This window comes from Esox lucius, chromosome 16 (assembly GCF_011004845.1).
Source record: "Esox lucius isolate fEsoLuc1 chromosome 16, fEsoLuc1.pri, whole genome shotgun sequence".
Taxonomy (NCBI): Eukaryota; Metazoa; Chordata; class Actinopteri; order Esociformes; family Esocidae; genus Esox; species Esox lucius.
The window spans coordinates 17,187,414-17,204,631 of NC_047584.1; the positions used below are offsets into that span (position 1 = coordinate 17,187,414).

General features: G+C 39.0%; 1 protein-coding gene across 4 annotated transcripts; it reads right to left on the reverse strand.

Annotated features, from left to right (window-relative positions):
* Nucleotides 1-1,135: 1,135 nt before the first annotated feature.
* On the reverse strand, nucleotides 1,136-16,672 carry itga6a (integrin, alpha 6a). Of its 4 annotated transcripts, none has more exons than XM_020054518.3 (26): nucleotides 16,299-16,670; nucleotides 9,358-9,485; nucleotides 9,147-9,226; nucleotides 8,677-8,938; nucleotides 8,238-8,369; nucleotides 7,553-7,766; nucleotides 6,870-7,063; nucleotides 6,649-6,743; nucleotides 6,409-6,536; nucleotides 6,234-6,323; nucleotides 6,055-6,116; nucleotides 5,783-5,952; nucleotides 5,540-5,683; nucleotides 5,265-5,380; nucleotides 4,980-5,139; nucleotides 4,806-4,892; nucleotides 4,629-4,708; nucleotides 4,459-4,536; nucleotides 4,228-4,330; nucleotides 3,829-4,005; nucleotides 3,640-3,735; nucleotides 3,435-3,551; nucleotides 3,233-3,331; nucleotides 3,002-3,127; nucleotides 2,701-2,817; nucleotides 2,258-2,349 (listed from the first exon to the last, which is right to left on the reverse strand). In XM_020054518.3, the coding sequence occupies exons 1-25, from the start codon at nucleotides 16,478-16,480 to the stop codon at nucleotides 2,710-2,712; spliced, it is 3,228 nt and encodes a 1,075-aa protein (XP_019910077.1). In that variant the 5' UTR covers nucleotides 16,481-16,670; the 3' UTR covers nucleotides 2,258-2,349; nucleotides 2,701-2,709. The 4 variants fall into 4 exon arrangements, with proteins under 4 accessions (XP_019910076.1, XP_019910077.1, XP_019910078.2 ...); XM_020054519.2 differs by lacking the exon at nucleotides 8,238-8,369 and adding an exon at nucleotides 8,067-8,183 and having other exon boundaries at nucleotides 2,262-2,349; nucleotides 2,678-2,817; nucleotides 16,299-16,672; XM_010879868.3 differs by having other exon boundaries at nucleotides 2,262-2,349; nucleotides 2,678-2,817.
* Between the last annotated feature and the right edge of the window lie 546 nt (nucleotides 16,673-17,218).

Below are 17,218 nucleotides of genomic sequence, written 5' to 3' on the forward strand. Positions count from 1 at the left end.
CAATTGGCCGCGCATTGCATTGTAGGTAATATTGAGACAATGAGTGCCTTATTCAAGGCGTGAATGTAAGTCTATTGGGAGCTAGGTCATAAACGAAAAAACCCAACGCTTTGTCAAAATTACGTTAATTACTAGTTCACAATTATACATATTTTTCACATTCAGAGATATTTTAATTTTAATTTGTAATATAATTTATAAATATAAATTATGATATATGTATCTTTATAGAAAATCTGCAGTTTCTTGACCCTACTACAACGGATTTTGTGACGATTAGTTTAGCAACCGCGTGACGCAGGGGGACAACCTGAAAGTGATTGGTCGAACATCTACTTGGCGGAAATGTTATAACTTCTGTCGTTAAATGACAGTGGGCATGCGGATCTCCCTCCTATTTCTCTGATTAGATAGTCTGTTGCTTACCCCAGTTACGTTTCCCTACCGGTCCCTACCGCACACTTCCGGAGAAGAAAAAACCCAGAATGTATCCGTGTTTTAGAAATCAAGATTATGGAAACGCGATAATTGAAGGTGTACTTTTTATTGAAGTGTTTCAAAACGTAAGAGACATTATGAATGTCCAAAGTCTAGGCTGAAATAAACTTTAATCGTGTGTATATAATCTGCAGTCAAAGTTTTTGGCTTCTCGGCTTCAGTTCTTCAAACTGCACAAGGGCTCCATTCAATCCGTAGCATTAACGAGTTATAGGGCTATACATTTTATGTATTTTTACTTGTATCCCATTTCTCTTTAATTTCTTTAGATAATTTGTGTTTAAAACCGTGCTCCATCGCAGCAACTTCATGCGGACTCAGGACAGACGATGTGTGTCTGTCAAAGATGTGTCTTCCAAACCACATCAAGTGTTCTGGCTCAACCGGGAAGTTTAGATCGGAATAGTTGTAGGAAGGCACTCTTCTGTACATCGATTGAGCTATGAGGCATCAATGCCGCCCGCCAAAAGGAGTTGGTAGAGCACAAAGAGTCTCTCTTACACCCCAAATCCGGATGATGGCGCATAACTGAACTGCCCCCCATAGGACCTCTGAGCTAATGCTTGAGCAGGATTCGAATCCCAGCTCCATAATGACGCGTCTGACTGCGAGGCAGGGATTCACGCTGCATGCGCCCTTCAGGTGCTCGTAGAGTTTTTAATATTGAAAGGTTATTTCTGATTGAGTGAACATCATGTGATATTGGACACAATGCATATAATCAAAAACACTGGTTTCACACTTCAAATGTCTTTACTAACTGAGGTATGACAGTGATTCTACGTACAGTATAGATTATGCACATTTAAAAAACATTACAGATCCTGCCCAAAATGGGAGGTTTAAAAATAATTGTTTATTATTCGCTAAGTCCCAGACTGCAAATTTAAATATCTCCCAGATTGAATTCAGACATAATAGGAAGACTTTGATAAGGGCAAAATGCTTTGGTTTGAATTGTTACAACTCATAACTGATAAGCTCTCTTGGTTGTTGGTGTAAAACATGCTTAACAGTGCAGTTTTGTTGAATTGTTTTGAATAATATAAAAAAACATTGCACAAACTATGACTTGTGGAAATTAAATACCTTTTTTATATTCATAACTTGAATAAAGTGAGTCCCATTAACAATATTATTCACATAAAGTAATACTTTTGAGAATGTACTTCATCAGTAGTACCCTTTTCCTGACTTATTGTATTGACGTAAACTATAAAAAAGTATTTGGTCAATGCATTTCACTTTTTTTACAGTTGATGACACAAATAAATATACAGTGTGCTAAAGTATTTAAATATATACAAAACATACAAATTGTCTCAATCTAAACATTGTAATTTGTACAATAGAGATTGGATGACAATTATTTCAAAGAAACAACAAAAGATTATCAACAACTAAACATTACAGATTAAAACGCAGTTAATTTAAAAAGTCCTGATTTAGAAAAAAATATAGTACTTTTTTGCTTTCTTCTTAAATTAAGATGTGATGCTTGCTATTTGCTCAGATAGGAATACATTTTTCACCTGGGAATCCATGGAAAGAATAGAAATGGACTCTTTCCAAATGCAGTCATTGGCATTAGACTGTGTAAAATCAAGAAACAAGATAAACGGATTTGTCACTTTCAGTGTTTAAAAAAGAATCCTGATCATGGCAGCATTCCAACAGTCAAGTGTCTTATGAGTAGCTCTCATTCTCATTCCAACTTGTCATCCATTGCTTTTTCTCAAAGGAATCCAGTTTAGCTTTTCCATCTTTAAACTGACGAGCCTCTTTACTTATCCGTACAGCATGGTATCTTGGAACGCTGTCATCATGTTTTGAGCGCTGGAAAAATCCACACTGGCAAGAGAAAAGCAAATATACATAATTCTAAATTAGACTTTCCTCTAACTTTACAAACACAACACACAAAGATAATACTCAAGCAGATGAAGGCAATGTAAAGATAGTGTATGGTTAGAGCGCATGCCTTGCATGGTAACAGCTGTGTTTAAAAAAAAAAAAATCAAACAGCCAAGCTGGCAATTTATTTTACTAGAAACACTTCAAGCACAATAATGGTAACATACAGATCTAGATTTGGAAGGATGTAGTTCTTTCAAAGCAAGAGTGAGTTATTAGTCTTTGTTAAGCCCACAGTCCATGCTGACTCCAATGTCCATTTTACCCCAGGCCTGACTGCAGACGTACAGTAGGGCACTAGGCCTCAGTAGTGAGCTTTTCTTTGTCTGAGGGCTGAACATGGATTTGAGCCTTGTGATACGCTGCATTATACTGGTCCTGTGGGGCTCTCTTGAAGAAACCACACTAAAGAGGAGCAAGGGGGATGATTCATTGGGGAACAGTATGAGAATGGAAATATTTCTCTTTTGTGCGTGTGAATAGAATCAAGTATATTCCTTTCTGATTCAATGTTACTTGTCTGATAATGCTCACAGTATAATAAAATGAATATTTGGGTAAATGTTCAGGAGCTTAACACTAAGCCCACCTTCCAGAGAAGAAACACTAGCAACGCCAACATCAGTATCCCAGCCAGGACAGCCACAAGAATGATCCACCAGGGAACTCCACCATACTGCGCAACAGCCTTCTCCGGAAACACTGTGAGTCTCACCTGCATTGGCAGAGGAAGAACAATATAGTTAAACTTGTATAACTAAATTATTCATTTTGAGGGAGTCATTGTGTGTGAGCGTATAAAGGGTTCTGCCCTACCCACCTGGGTCTCAGCATTCCTGAGAACCATATTCTTTGCAGGAGTATCAAGGCTGATGGAAGCTTTCACAATTATTTCAAGGTAGTTCAAAGACGCGTAATTCTGTTTCAAAACAATAGTTTTCAATGTTAGAGAAAATCAGAAATAATTCTTAATTAATTTAAATTCAATGAAAACAAACAGCAACAGACGTTTTGTTTCTCACCTCAAGGAAGGTAGCGTTCCACAGACGGGATCTTAGAACAATCACTGCATTACTGTCCAAACCCTGTAGAGGGCACTTGACTATCACACATCTAGCGTCGTAGCCACTGCCACAGGTCTGAGAGGAAAATAACCTTTAGTCAGAAAACCTAGCTTTCATTATTATTGATCTTCATTTTCTTCTAAGCAAATTAAAGGGTGTTCACCAAAATCTTGTGCTTTCTTTGATCTGATAACAAATAGATTTTTCCTGCAGATTTTTGGCCTCCAAGTTCACGCTTTGTCCTAGATGTGCTGGACTCCTAAAAGAATATTAACACAAGTTGTGTCTTAACACATCCTCTTTGGCCCACAAATCTTTAAAGTAAAATTAAACTACAGCCAGAAAGTGTTACCTGAATGTGCTTAAGGGAGTTGATCTCAGTCTCAGGAGAGCAGGGGATCTCTTCCAGGCCAGTTGTGCTGATCCTAACCAGATATAAAAGCCATTTCCCATCCACATTCTCTTTGGGCCAATGGATGTTCAACGAGGCTGTGCCAAAGGATTTCAATGGCTTACCCAAATTGATTATCTGGAGGTATAATATCAACATTGCATATCACACTGACATTTTAGTCATTTAGCAGAATCTCTTATCCAGACCAATTTACAGAAGCAATTAATGTTAAGTACAGTAAATTATATCATTTTGTTATGCACTTTGAGATTATTCCTGTTGAATGAAAATCACCTTTTTAATGAAACAAATATATTATGAGTAGTATTATTGTTAAAAGCATACAATGATAATTACCTTAAATTCATAATCAATCAAACTGCCAATCTCCTCTTCCGTCTTAATTGCACTCTCTCCTTTTACATCGCCCCCAAAATACACTTGGGATGGTCTGGCAACTCTAATGACAAACAAAACACACATTACAATAATACACACCACAGCTTTTAAATAATCACATCAAACACTGTAGAAAATCTAATAGATGCAGTGGTATAAAATAGGAAATGTTAGAAAAACCTAATTTACCCTGCAACAGAAAGTAACAGTTCTATCACTACTTTGGCCTTTGCTTTCACTCTTCCCATTTTGTCCTGTGTACTGGTCCTGAAAAGAAGAAAATAATGTATAACACTGGTGTATAAAGCCACCAAGTCAGTTGACAGTCATGTTTGTGGAAAAACAGAAGGACTAGTTACGTTTGAAGCTCCAGATCAATATGGATTTCTGTGGTATTGAGAGAGATACCAGCAGTGCTCAGGATTATGTAGAAAGTAACCTGGAGACACATTGCATGCAAATATTAAAGATAATTCACCATGAATGAATGACAGATTAATGAAAAATATGTAAAGAAAACCAGTTCTTTAATATACCTCTGAATCTCTTTTGAATGGATTTCCCAGTTCACACTCTGTTTGGGAGCCATTCTGATTGGCTAAACATAGCACAGGTTTATCCCTCTGTTGAGCCGTCCATTACAACAATGTTATTACTTAACAGACAGTAAACCTTCATTTGCTGAAACAGATTTAAGACACTTGACTTGCCGTGGTTTTCTGAGAGCGGAAGCCGGAGTATGAGAGTGCATTGGGGAACGTCCCCACCAGCTTAGCCTCATGGGCGTCATCACCGTTCCTGTTCCTCACCAGGACCTCCAGAGCTATGTCCTTCTGATCGCTGAGGGAGATCACTGGTAGCCCATTCTCCCTGGAGAAAAACAAAACATTGACTTTAACCTCTTCCTCAGATTCATGGTTTTCTTTTTCAAAATATTATCACAAAAACCAAAGAATGTACATGCATGTATACTCAAATGGTTTTCTCACACTCACATAGGTAGTGGTAGGAATATGTCTTGGTTGGACTCTTTAGAGCAGAACCTGTACTCCAGTTGTACATTACTCTGGCAAATGTTATCATTTCCACATCCCTCTTTCAAGAAATTCACCTGTAATAAATCACAATACATACAATCAAGCTTATTTTCAATGGATCTCACCATCCATTCTAAACATACTGAATTTCAATATCATTAAATGGCATCATGAAACATGAGAAATAGTGAGGAAATGGAGATCCTCTTTCAGCTCTAAAGAAGCATCGTTACCTCAGTGACAACCTTGCTTGGCTGGGAGTTGTCAAGAACAGGCACAAGCTGGGGGAGACCATTCTGCCTTTTCTGACGCTTTGTACCCTGGATTCCCACTGTCACCTCAATGGGAATGGCACGCAGCTTATCCCTAATGTTATCCTACAGACAGAGGGAAAAACCATCATCCACTACCATCTACCTCCAACATTCTAGGTATTTTTCTAAAATCCTAAATTTGACAAAGACCATATATTGCACCTGCAGTCTGATTTTGGTTTTGGTGCACATTCTTTTGTTTTGTCCTCGGAGGTCCAGAGTTCCAGAGGACTGGAAGTCCTGGTCAGTGTGAGACTTATTTAGGAAAATAACCCGAGAGGGCAGACCTTGCTTCCTGCGTTCTGCCTCAGACTCAAATGTATAGCTGATAGCTGTAGGGAAACATTATGAAGAACCAGATAATGTATTACATGAGGACAAAGGGATTCAGGACTTAGTCACTATGTCACGTGGCATGAGAGGATATCACATACTTAGTTTTGGGCTGTATGAAGCAGGGTTTGCTTTATAGGTGAAGCATGCTTCCACGGTCAAGCTGTAGAGCACAAATGGTTATTATTAAATGGCTATTATTCTATTGCAATTGAGAAATACATTTACAGGAGTACAAATATATCAGTCACATTTAAAGGTGTTCCCATTAACATCTTACCAGATATTGTTGCCACAGGTTTTCTTTGTCAAGTCAATTTCCTTTGGAGTAATTTTGACATCCTTTTTTATGCTAATAATTGGCTTTGCCCTAAAAAAGAGTCAGGTGAGTTGTTATGGATTATTTTGAAATGAATACATAATGTCATAAGTGTATCTATTGACAAGATCACTACCTGTAAACAAGAACTACATCTGAGAGGGAACCAATGGCTATATCTGGGTATGAATTCTTATCTAAATCCATGTTCCCAGCTAGAGAATATCCAAATAATCTGATGTTGTTGGGCTTTCCTTCAAGGATCTGGAATTACAAGAAAATATATATCCAGGTGTAAACAGCACTGATTTCATTCCAGTTTGTTACTGGAATAATAAACTGGAATGATACTCCAATAAAACACTCTGAAACTAACCTGTGCAGGCTTGGTGTTGATTCCATCAGCAGAACCGTGATAAATGTATACCTTTCCTGCTCCAGAGTCATCATAAGGAGCTCCAACAGCAATGTCTGTGATGGAAAATAATATTTCAGTTAGCCTTCTTAATATAACAACAGAAATGAATGCAGAAATGTTTATGGGCAGAAACAAATTGGCATATAAGGCAGAAACCAGTGCAGAGACCAGGTTAGCACCTTGATAAGAGTCTTGATTGATGTCTCCAATGTTCTCCACTGCCAGGCCAAACATGGAATCTTTGGTTCCATTAAGGCGGATTGGGTTGATCTTGTCCCACTTTCCAGCTTGGTTGATGTAGATATAAACAGCTCCTCCAACATCTCCCTCTTTCATGAAGAATTGAGGGGCTCCTACAACAATATCCTGCCACCTACAATACAAAATGATAAAACACAGGTTTACATCGGAATGACAAAAAAATTACACATTCAATACAAGTGAAATTGTCTACTTATTTGAGATTAATGCTCAAAAACCATTTTGTCATGGAATAGTGGGACAACACAATTCTACAGCAATGTGAGAGGCTATTTGGTTGCAGTCAACCAGATATAACGATGGCATTGAGTATTGCATATTTTTGTTAAATAGATAAATTATATATACAAATCTTGTTACATTGCATGTACAGTCAGGTACTGGTTTTAAAAAAAATTCATTGAAAATATTCCTCAAAAACATTGTAAATCAGCAAAGGGACAAATCTGTTTATTTTGTCATTTAAATCAGAAGATTGTTTTTCAGATAGATTTATTTGCCAGTCTGATGTCAATTTTGTTTTGGGAATTTTCTTTGAAATATCCGTTTAGGTTTGGTATGGATAAGCCCAAACTGGAAGAGTAGGAGTGGTGTCACATACCCATCTCCATTCAGATCAACCACAGCTACATCATATCCAAAAGAAGACGCCAGTCCAGGGCCTTCCAGAATGTACTCTGGGGAGAGTCTTGCCGATGCGTCATTCTCTTTTCTCAGTAGGACCACAGCACCACAATGATTGGCTCGCGGTGCACCGGACACAATAGTCAGGCCACGCCCCTTGGTGATACTGTGGCCAGAATCAAGGGAAAATCCTACAAGATGAAACAAGAAGATTAAAGGTATATCTTCATTTTATTACCATTTTACATTTACATTTTTTATGAATGAATGAGCAAATTTGCAATGTAAAGAAAATAAGCTGTGCAACATGGAATTCATGTCATCTCAAACAAACAAAGTAAATCATGTTGAGGCAGATATAATGATACCAATATTTATTAAAGTGCTTTTCAAGCATTATGTAGAAATAAAGACATGCCAAACCATTCACAAGTTAGCCACCATGGAGATGGAATGGTTAAGACGTTTCAGGCACCTCGGAGGTCACAAACCTAAGTAACTATTGGTGGTCACATCAAGAGTTCTGTCAAGAGTGGCCTGCAGAGGAGGGGACTTATACACAAACTGATCAGGGTTGGCTGCCGACCAGCCGGTCATAAACAGGATACCTGAGCACACAAAAGACAGTTCCCACAGTCAAGGTTCAGACCTACTGTGCCCACCTAAGTAGCTGTTAGCAGGTACAGGCACCAGATCCGGATCCAGTCGGTTCTCATCACCAACTTCATAAGGCCCGTCATCATAAAATCCCTTTTCCAGCAAAGTGTTGTTCTTTTGCTCTACACGTACAATGCCTAGTGGGGTGGAGAGGGAGAGATGAATGTGTGAAATGAAATGGGGCTGCTTTAAAAATAACCCGAACATTACAACATTAAACCTTTAACAAAGATGACACAAGCTAAATGAAGAAAAGTCAATTAATTATACTGTAAGCATGAAGCAGTTCCCAAACCATTTCTTTACTTTAGAATTGGATTTACAATATGGTCGTTTTTCAGATATTAAATCTATGTACCGTGCATATTGTACCACAATTGAAAAAAATATGTAATTTGTTTTTGATAACAAGCAACTTAATTGAATCTCTTAACGTGAAGCTACCTTTCCAGTTGTATGCGCCAGGCGCTCCAAACACCACATAATGGTAGTCCTTGGTAAATGTGGCAGACAGACCCTGCTGGCAGGAGCCAAACCTCTCATGGCCTCTGGCTCTGCCCTCACAGAACTTCCAGTTCCCGCCGTCTTCATCAGACGATGTATCGATAGTCAGGTCCTGACTCAGGACATAGCAGCGGCCTGTGATGTCACGGGACTCCTGAGCAGTGTCCACAAACAAACGTCTCTGGTAGCGATGAGCACACGTCTGCAATGACAAGCCAGGGGGAATCAGGACTTAATCCGCCAAACAAAGCAGACAGAATAGGTTGTATCAATGAGGTCAAACTCTGTTCCTCTTCAACAACTGCATTCTGTAGAACTGTTGTAAAGCTTCACATGCCGGGTACATGATGAATCACAATGAACCTGGCCAGTAGCACATCCATAGAGTACGTCCTCCGACGCCATCTTACCACAATCTTCCCTCCGGGTCCCTGGCTGTTAACGGTCACACCCATCCACTGATTCTCCTTGTTTTCAACTCTCACATCCTCTGTGGAAAGTCATCAAGATCAGGACGTTACGTTCATTCCTCCTTCGGAGTGAATCCCAACAATGGCGGTTTATAGACAAAGGATAACTCACGAGGGGAGAGAAATGGAACGGGCGTGGGTAACACCTCACCTTCATTGTCAAACTCAACGCGTTCACAGTCATCAGATTCAGTGGTGATGTCACAACTGTACAGGCCTCCGGTTATGTTGGCCCTCTGATTGGCCAGCGCTCTGGCCCTCGGTGCTCCAATCAACAGTCTTAAAAAAATTATAATAATCCAATGATCATCTTTACAGATATTTACTGTCTATAGATGAATGTACCGTTACCGTAGCAGATGTCAGAAGTAGCTTGTAATCATATAGGCTACTGCAGCTGTCATATTTAATAATTCATACTGAACATTTCAGACATGGGATTTCATGCAGTAGGTTAGTAACCAGGACTGCACTGAATAACAGAGACCATGGCAAACTGTCCATTACTTGGCATTTATTCCTCAGCCTGCAAGAAATCACACCATTGTTTCAGATTCTTTAAGAAACTCTAAACATAACATTTATGGTTTACTAGAAGAAAGCATGTTTAGTATTTAAAATGGCTGCCAGTACTTGTGCTCTAAATAAAATATTTTGGGGTGCTTAGAGAGAACCAGAACATTTGATTATAGGTTTTGGTAGTGCAGTACACTGAGCAGTAGGCACAGAAACAGTAGAGCGGACAATCTAATTAGAATTATATTTAATATTGTAATGCAGCTGTACCACATCAGCCAACTGACAAACAAATCTATATCACTCTGGCGCTTAGAGACGTGTTGGGAATATTTTACAGCGTTGAAATAATTTGCACATCTTCTCGGTTGATATTTATGCACTACAATACACAAGATTGACTTATATTGAAATGAAATATTGAAAGTAATATCTTAGGAGGGCTTTCTGTAATGGGCTGGCCTTCAGTAAATGGAAATGTGTTCCTGTTAGACTACAATATAGAAGGGAACAGACATGCCCAGTTGAACTACCACAGTGAGAGAAACGCTAAAGCAGGACATCTCTGGGTCAAACTTTCCAGCCTGGACCTTCAGAGCCACGGCCTAGGCAAAGGAACACAGAAAAACAGGATAAGATGTATCAGTCTGAGAATGGCTTATTCTGGGTGACAATAAGGCGTACTTATATAACATAAGAAACAGCACGTTTCTTATGTTATATAGATTAAGTAATTCTATTAGGGAAATATATCTGGAAAATGTATGTGATGATTGTCTATCCAGTTCAAAGTGCTATGTTTAAACGCCCAGGGAGCCAGTGGAGAACAGATATGTACTGTTTATGGGTAATAGTGAACTCCAGTGTGAACACTTTGGAATCTTTGTAGGAATTTCCACAAAGGGAATCCTCTCCAACCTCTTACTCCATTCTACATGATTCCACAAGCTCTTCCTTAAGCCTACTGATTCCTTGGAGTGTCACAGACCTTCCTTTTTCAAACAAGGACATCCTGAGGAAGTTTGATAGGATAAAGGAAGATCGAAGCCCAAATTCTGTCCCACCCACATTATCGGTAGCCAGTCAAATGCAAATAGGAGTTCAGCCTCAGTCAATACAAACTGTTCTCTCACAGTGTGGCTCAGTGACTTCAAAGCACAGTTTAAGATACAATGTAAAAAACAAATCTCTAATCATTCAGTGTTACACTACACTCTCGCTTAACTCTGAAGAAAATAGCAACATATCTGCATAGATACACCAAGAGGAGAATCTGTATCTGCAGTAAGGGTTTTTCAGCAGGACACATATAGTTGTAAAATTTGACAAGTCACTGAAGGTTAACATTGACATTTACACGCAACACTCCGGGCTTTATGTTCGAAGTCTGGTGCACACATGAAAACAAGCTGCTCATTTCTAAAGTAGGAAACACATTATCTTTTGGGTTATGGATAAGCACCTATTCTCCTGCAGTACTGATTACCACGCAGATTCTTATCTATACACATTAATATGGAACTAAACAATTAGACACTGCGGTAACTTTTTCGCTTGGAGCCCACGAGGTAAAAGTAAAACCACTATCAGTCAATAAGAACTTTGACCAAACTGGCAGGAGAATACACTTTTTAGGACACATCCTAAAAAAACAAACACACCACCTATAAAACAGAAACCCACCTGTGTACCATGAAGGCAGCTGTAATATTAAGTGTGGGGTTCATAAAAGGACAACATATTCCTGTCACTGTCAGCAAGTCTAGAAGACTAAAGGAACAGCAACAAAAGACAAAACGGAGACTGTGTAAATGCAAGGCAGATCAAACAACACCATATTGGTTTAAAGACTAAATGTGAAGACTGAATGCAGAAGCGGCGTAAATGCTGGAGCATCCTGCCGCCCCGCTGACCTTTGGCCACAGATGTTGTGTGATGCTGCCCCCCCCTGCCCCCCCCCCCCCCCCCCCCCCCACAGCTGTACACTGAGAGTCCCCGAACTACCTGCAGCTGTTCCAACTGGGTCAGTTTACCCACACCAACACTGGACACCGGCCTGGAGTTGGCCTGCTATAGCAGCCAAGCCTTTACGAGAATCAGTGGGCTGATCGGCAGCCGCTGCCTATAAGATTTAGACAGGCTGGATTTACTCATAGATCCTGCTCTGCTGAAAGCTCAGATAGGAACAAAGCCCTTGTTATGTATGGTTCAAATAGTAATGTTTGACACTAGAAAAAAACAGATTTCTAGTTGGGTCTAGGCTGAGGCAGAAATGCTGCAAGGGATATATCATGTTACGTTGGCCCAGATGGGGCTGACATGTACAATAAAATGGCCTTTTCTCTGGTTTCACTGTGGGGATATCCTAACCACATCATCGACCTGCAGAGCTATTCAAGGAGGTGTCCAATTCATTGTTTTCAAGAGAATGCATTAAGATGTTCAACATCTCACATGGAAAAAGGTGGATCTCTGATTATCCCTTCCACTACACAGGAAACTATGTCAATAGTAGGAAGGAAAGGACTGCAGTGTGCCTGACTCAAAACTAAATTGTGCTTACAATGCATCCATTTGGGAGTTGCAAAGATGCAGTTTACACAACTGTTGTTCACCTTTTTCAAGTTAGATGGGCTTAAGTTAACACCCAAATCGTAACATCCATGTAAGATAATTGGCAATAACACCAAATTGTTTGGTATTTGTCTGAGGTAAAATAGGTTTCAGATATTTAACTAACTAGGGGGGGAAGGGGGAAGAAAGTAATGACTTTGACTTGAGTTAAGATCTGATAGTGAGTATATTAGTTTTTAATATAGCCATACTTGCTTTTCCTATAAGCAGCTATTTGTCCAGCTTATCCTAAAAATGTACTATCATCTATAAAGAACAGAGGTTCCAGGTCACAATGTTATATAAAGTATGTGGTCACTCTGTCCAAGAAAGTAGCCAAATAAGTATAATCATGGCAGATTTGCGGTGCCATAAATAGTGACATGTTAATTTGTTTAACAAATATTCGGACTGACACATTTTGTTTCCTGTAATGAGCTAGCTGGTTAATCAGCGCCACAGCTTAATGTTAGCCAGGGCTGCACATTAACTATATGTGTGCTCAGCTCAGCTTTCACTTAGTTTTCTCATTATCTAAGGTCACAGGATTATTTATTTTGGAAATTACAGTTAGTGTTTACGAGACACTTTGTTTCCCTGCTACGCTTAAAGGCAATGAAAAGGATACAATGTTTTAATGAAAGCATTTTTTACAAACAAACTAAGGAGAAGAACCAAACACGTAACAGGTTATTCAGATTCTAATTGAGGTCATCTTAAGGTCTTGTTAGGCGTCAGAGAATTATGGCCAGGTTTACTAAACTGCTGTTTAGTAATCGTCCAAATTGTTCTACTTATTTTATTGTTCACACGGGGTTCCAGATGTATGCACTCACTACATTAAGTCACCCTGGATAAGGGCATCAGCTAAATTACCAAATGTAAAATGTTGTTACTCTTCTGAAACTAACAGGTGTTAACTTGACTTAGTAAATCTGATGTTAAAGTGTGAACATTTGGTATCTTTACTCAGTAAGTCTGATGTTAAAGTGTTAACAGGTGTTAACTTTACTAAGTAAAGCTGATCTCAAAGTGTGTGGCCTAAAAACAGCAGGGTTGGAGCTCCTCTATCACTGCTAATAAATCAGCGTTTCTCTTCCCAACCAAGGATTTCTAATCTCCATTTGAGCTTTACTGGGACAGCCAACTGTCAGACCCCTGAGAAATACGAAGCTATTGTTTGTCCTACATACATAATGAAAACAACTATTTATTTCAAAGACAAACATCAGCAATGTTCTCTTATGCTTCTTTTGTCAATCAAGTAGAGATAGACACATTTTAGTAAAATACACATTTATTTATATATATATATATATATATATATATATATATATATATAGAGAGAGAGAGAGAGAGAGAGAGAGAGAGAGAGGGAGAGAGAGAGAGAGAGAGAGAGAGAGAGAGAGAGAGAGAGATCTTTAGCTACATATCCACAAATTCCACTACATATCCATTTTACAAATACGTAATTTTTTCACTGATACACATTCCTACCAAAAATCTAAGTACGTTAAGCCTGTTCTCTAAATTGCAACCATTGTTAAGCATAATCTTCTCACATCTCGTAAATACTGTACACGCCATTATCATTCATATTTGAGTCAGTCGATATTGCTCCACCTACAAATCAATGGAGTTGAAGGTGACACACATTTCTTAAAGGTGTTAATATCAACACCAATAACAAAAAAGTCCACATTAAGTTCCACAAAGGACCTAATTGAGAATCCTCAGTGAAAGAAGGGATAGCCTGAGTGATTTAATGAACCCTGTCCTAAATGTTGGCATCAGGGCACTTCAGACTCAGCCTTTGTATCTTCAACGTGCTGCAGCAAGTGTCCAGTGCCCTCTGGCTGCCATTACATTCGGGCTTCATTATGGGATCTCAGCCTGGCTTTGAGGTGACTGTGGATGGGACTGGGCTTTGACATGCAGCAGAGACAAATCCCCATGCTGAACCCTGGCAGGTATCTGGAACACACACCTGTGAGGCGTGGTTTGGTCCACCTGTTCATCCTAACCCCTATAACCTTTCTGGCACCTCAGGGTTAGAAACGAAACACAGGCTGTGAATGGATAGTGCCCATCCAATCTATCATCTGTTAGTCATTCATTTAATTCCTAAACATTAATACAAAAAACGCTGAACGCAGATTGCATTTGATTTAATCAGACTTTATAGTTTGTCCCTTAACTATATGTCTTGTGGCTGCAATCTGTTTAAATTACCCATAGTGCTGTGTGACAGTATATGAATCTTGAAATGTTCTGTTTGGACCACTGCCCTCAGCACTCCCAGGCTAAAACAATGATTCACCTCAACTCACGTCACATTCATCTCCTCTCACTGTTGTTGGGAAAACATCAGGTCACAGATCATTCTTCTTTTCACCTGAACTAATCTCAACTATCAGAGAATGGATTACATTATAGCTGTACATAAAATCATGCCCACAGTGTTGCAAGCTAAGCAGCTCTGCTTGTTTGAGATTTGCTACCAACAGCATTAATTCACCATCATATGATACACTCAAATCTGAAATTGCTTAAATGTATATATTTATGTTCCAACTGTGGTCGTTCAGGCATGTGCTACAATTCATACAGTGAATAAAGACGTATATTGAATACAAAATTTTTTGGGGGACTGAACTCGACACATCCACCTTTGATGACCTATACAATTTGATTGCTCGACAAAACCTTGTCTGTTGAATGTGTGATTTGATTGGAGAATGAGTATTTGGAGATGTAGCAGCGTTGCCACATAAGGTGATATTCTTTTGAGGAAAAGTCAGTAGTTGTTTTCAATAAATAGTGACTTGAGACGTTGCAACCGAATTCTGCGGGCAATGATAATAAGTCAATGTAGTTTAAGAGAAAAAAAGTTTGGCATGTTTGGCTAGAAACATTTTAAGATCAGGAGCACAGCAAGCTTAGAAGGGTCAGTCCTGATCGGTCCCTGGATGGGATACCAGATGCTGTTGAAAGTGGTGTTAAGGGGCCAGTAGGAGTATCTCTAAAGATCCCATGCCATTTAATGTAAGAGTCAAACATTTCCAAAATATTATCATGGCCACCTAATCATCAAGTTCGCTCATTATTTTTGTCTCCCTCAATTAAAAAACATTTTATTATATTATACTAAAAGTATAATATGTACTATATATATGTTCATTGCTCTGGAAAGGATTTTCAGCTAAATGACTAAAATGGAAAAAAAGAAAACTTGGCACTGACAAAAGGCGACAACAGAAGATAAAAGTATTATTAAACCTTCTAAATTACATAAAGGTTTGAATTAAAGGGTCAAATAGGTCTACTATCAGGATAAATGCTTATTATAACCCTAGTGTTTTCACTTGTTACTGTCATTACAATTTTCCTATTCATATTCTGAGGCCCCCAACTAAACCTCTCACTGGGGGATAGATTTACTTTCTTTTGAACAAATTCAATTAACATGCATGATTTCTCCAGGGACAAAGCTTGTTACCTCTGGTTTGCCATTGTTAACTTGTAGTAAGTTCCTGTCAAAGGGCATTCTGAAACAAACAATGACTGGCCCCACGCACTACTGAATATCAATTCTTATTGTGCGCCTTCAACAAGCATTTAACACGTAGATCTAGAAAACGTTGTCAGAAAAGCGAACGGACATCGAATCCCTTCAAAGTTCCCAAGAGTGATCAGCAAAAGTATAATACATCACAATAATGAAATGATCGGAAAAAGTAGATTGTTGTACGGAAACATCTTCAATAAAACGCGCTCCTTTTAATGGTACAACATTCTCTCTGGAGTCAAGAAAACTGTCCCATAGGAATTTGGGCAAAGAACCTGCTAACATGTGTCAAGTGATGCACGCTCCAACAATGTAAATGCAAACGACTCAAAACAGTGTAGTACATGTTAAACTACTGAATCTACAATTTCGACAAAATGAAACAAAAAACTTACATTCGCTTATCTGAAGGATTAAGTTGCCGATGCATGGCTATAGAAAATCCAAATAAACTGCCCGGTTCTCCGTCTTTCCTCAGAACATTTATGGTATCCAAGTTGAAGGCATATATATGGGTCCATTCTAGCAAACAAATAAGGGCCACACGAATTAGCAAATATCTACACCGAAGCACCATTGTGATAAGATGTAATGGTATCACTATATTCCAAAGTTGTGCGGGTGGCTGTACGTTCCACAGCCCCTATCTCAAAATTCTCGGCTGACTGCTGCTGTTGTTTCCCGGGGTTACGGATTACTATAGCGCCTCTCCACGCCCCTCCTCGTCTCTGAAACGTCACCATACGCTTGCGTTGACGTGCAATTCCCATTCAGGGGTCGTCGTTCATTCCAGTTTCCATTAGAGGCCATTTTTATTGTTTCTATTATTTTCTCTCCATAAAATATGCGTAGTGTGATTACATTTTATTCAAAATACAGTTATTGAAGTCTAACACTTCCCCGAGTTGGTTTGTTGGAAAGGAGAATAACACACCAGGAGTAAGGTCAATTACCATACCGTATATTCCGTTTATTACAAAAGCTTTTGGAGACAAGAGTCTGAAAATGTCTGAAAATGTCTGAAATTCAGCAGTCACATCAGCATTATTTATACTTCAAACACGCCTAAAAGTGGGGGGTTGAGGTAGCCAAGCATGTGTGCCATTGGTCCAGTTTATGCTCTATACCTTATATGTGTAAATGCAGTACAAGTCATCTTGCCCTTTGTTGTTTCTGTCTTGTCTATTCATAATCTGACACACAAGCTCAATTCTGCTCTCTCTCCCCAGCAACAGCCTAAATAAGATTTCCTGTTTTCTACTTGCAACTTTCTGTTTCTGCTTATGCTACAGACATTCAACATTTTGCTTCAATG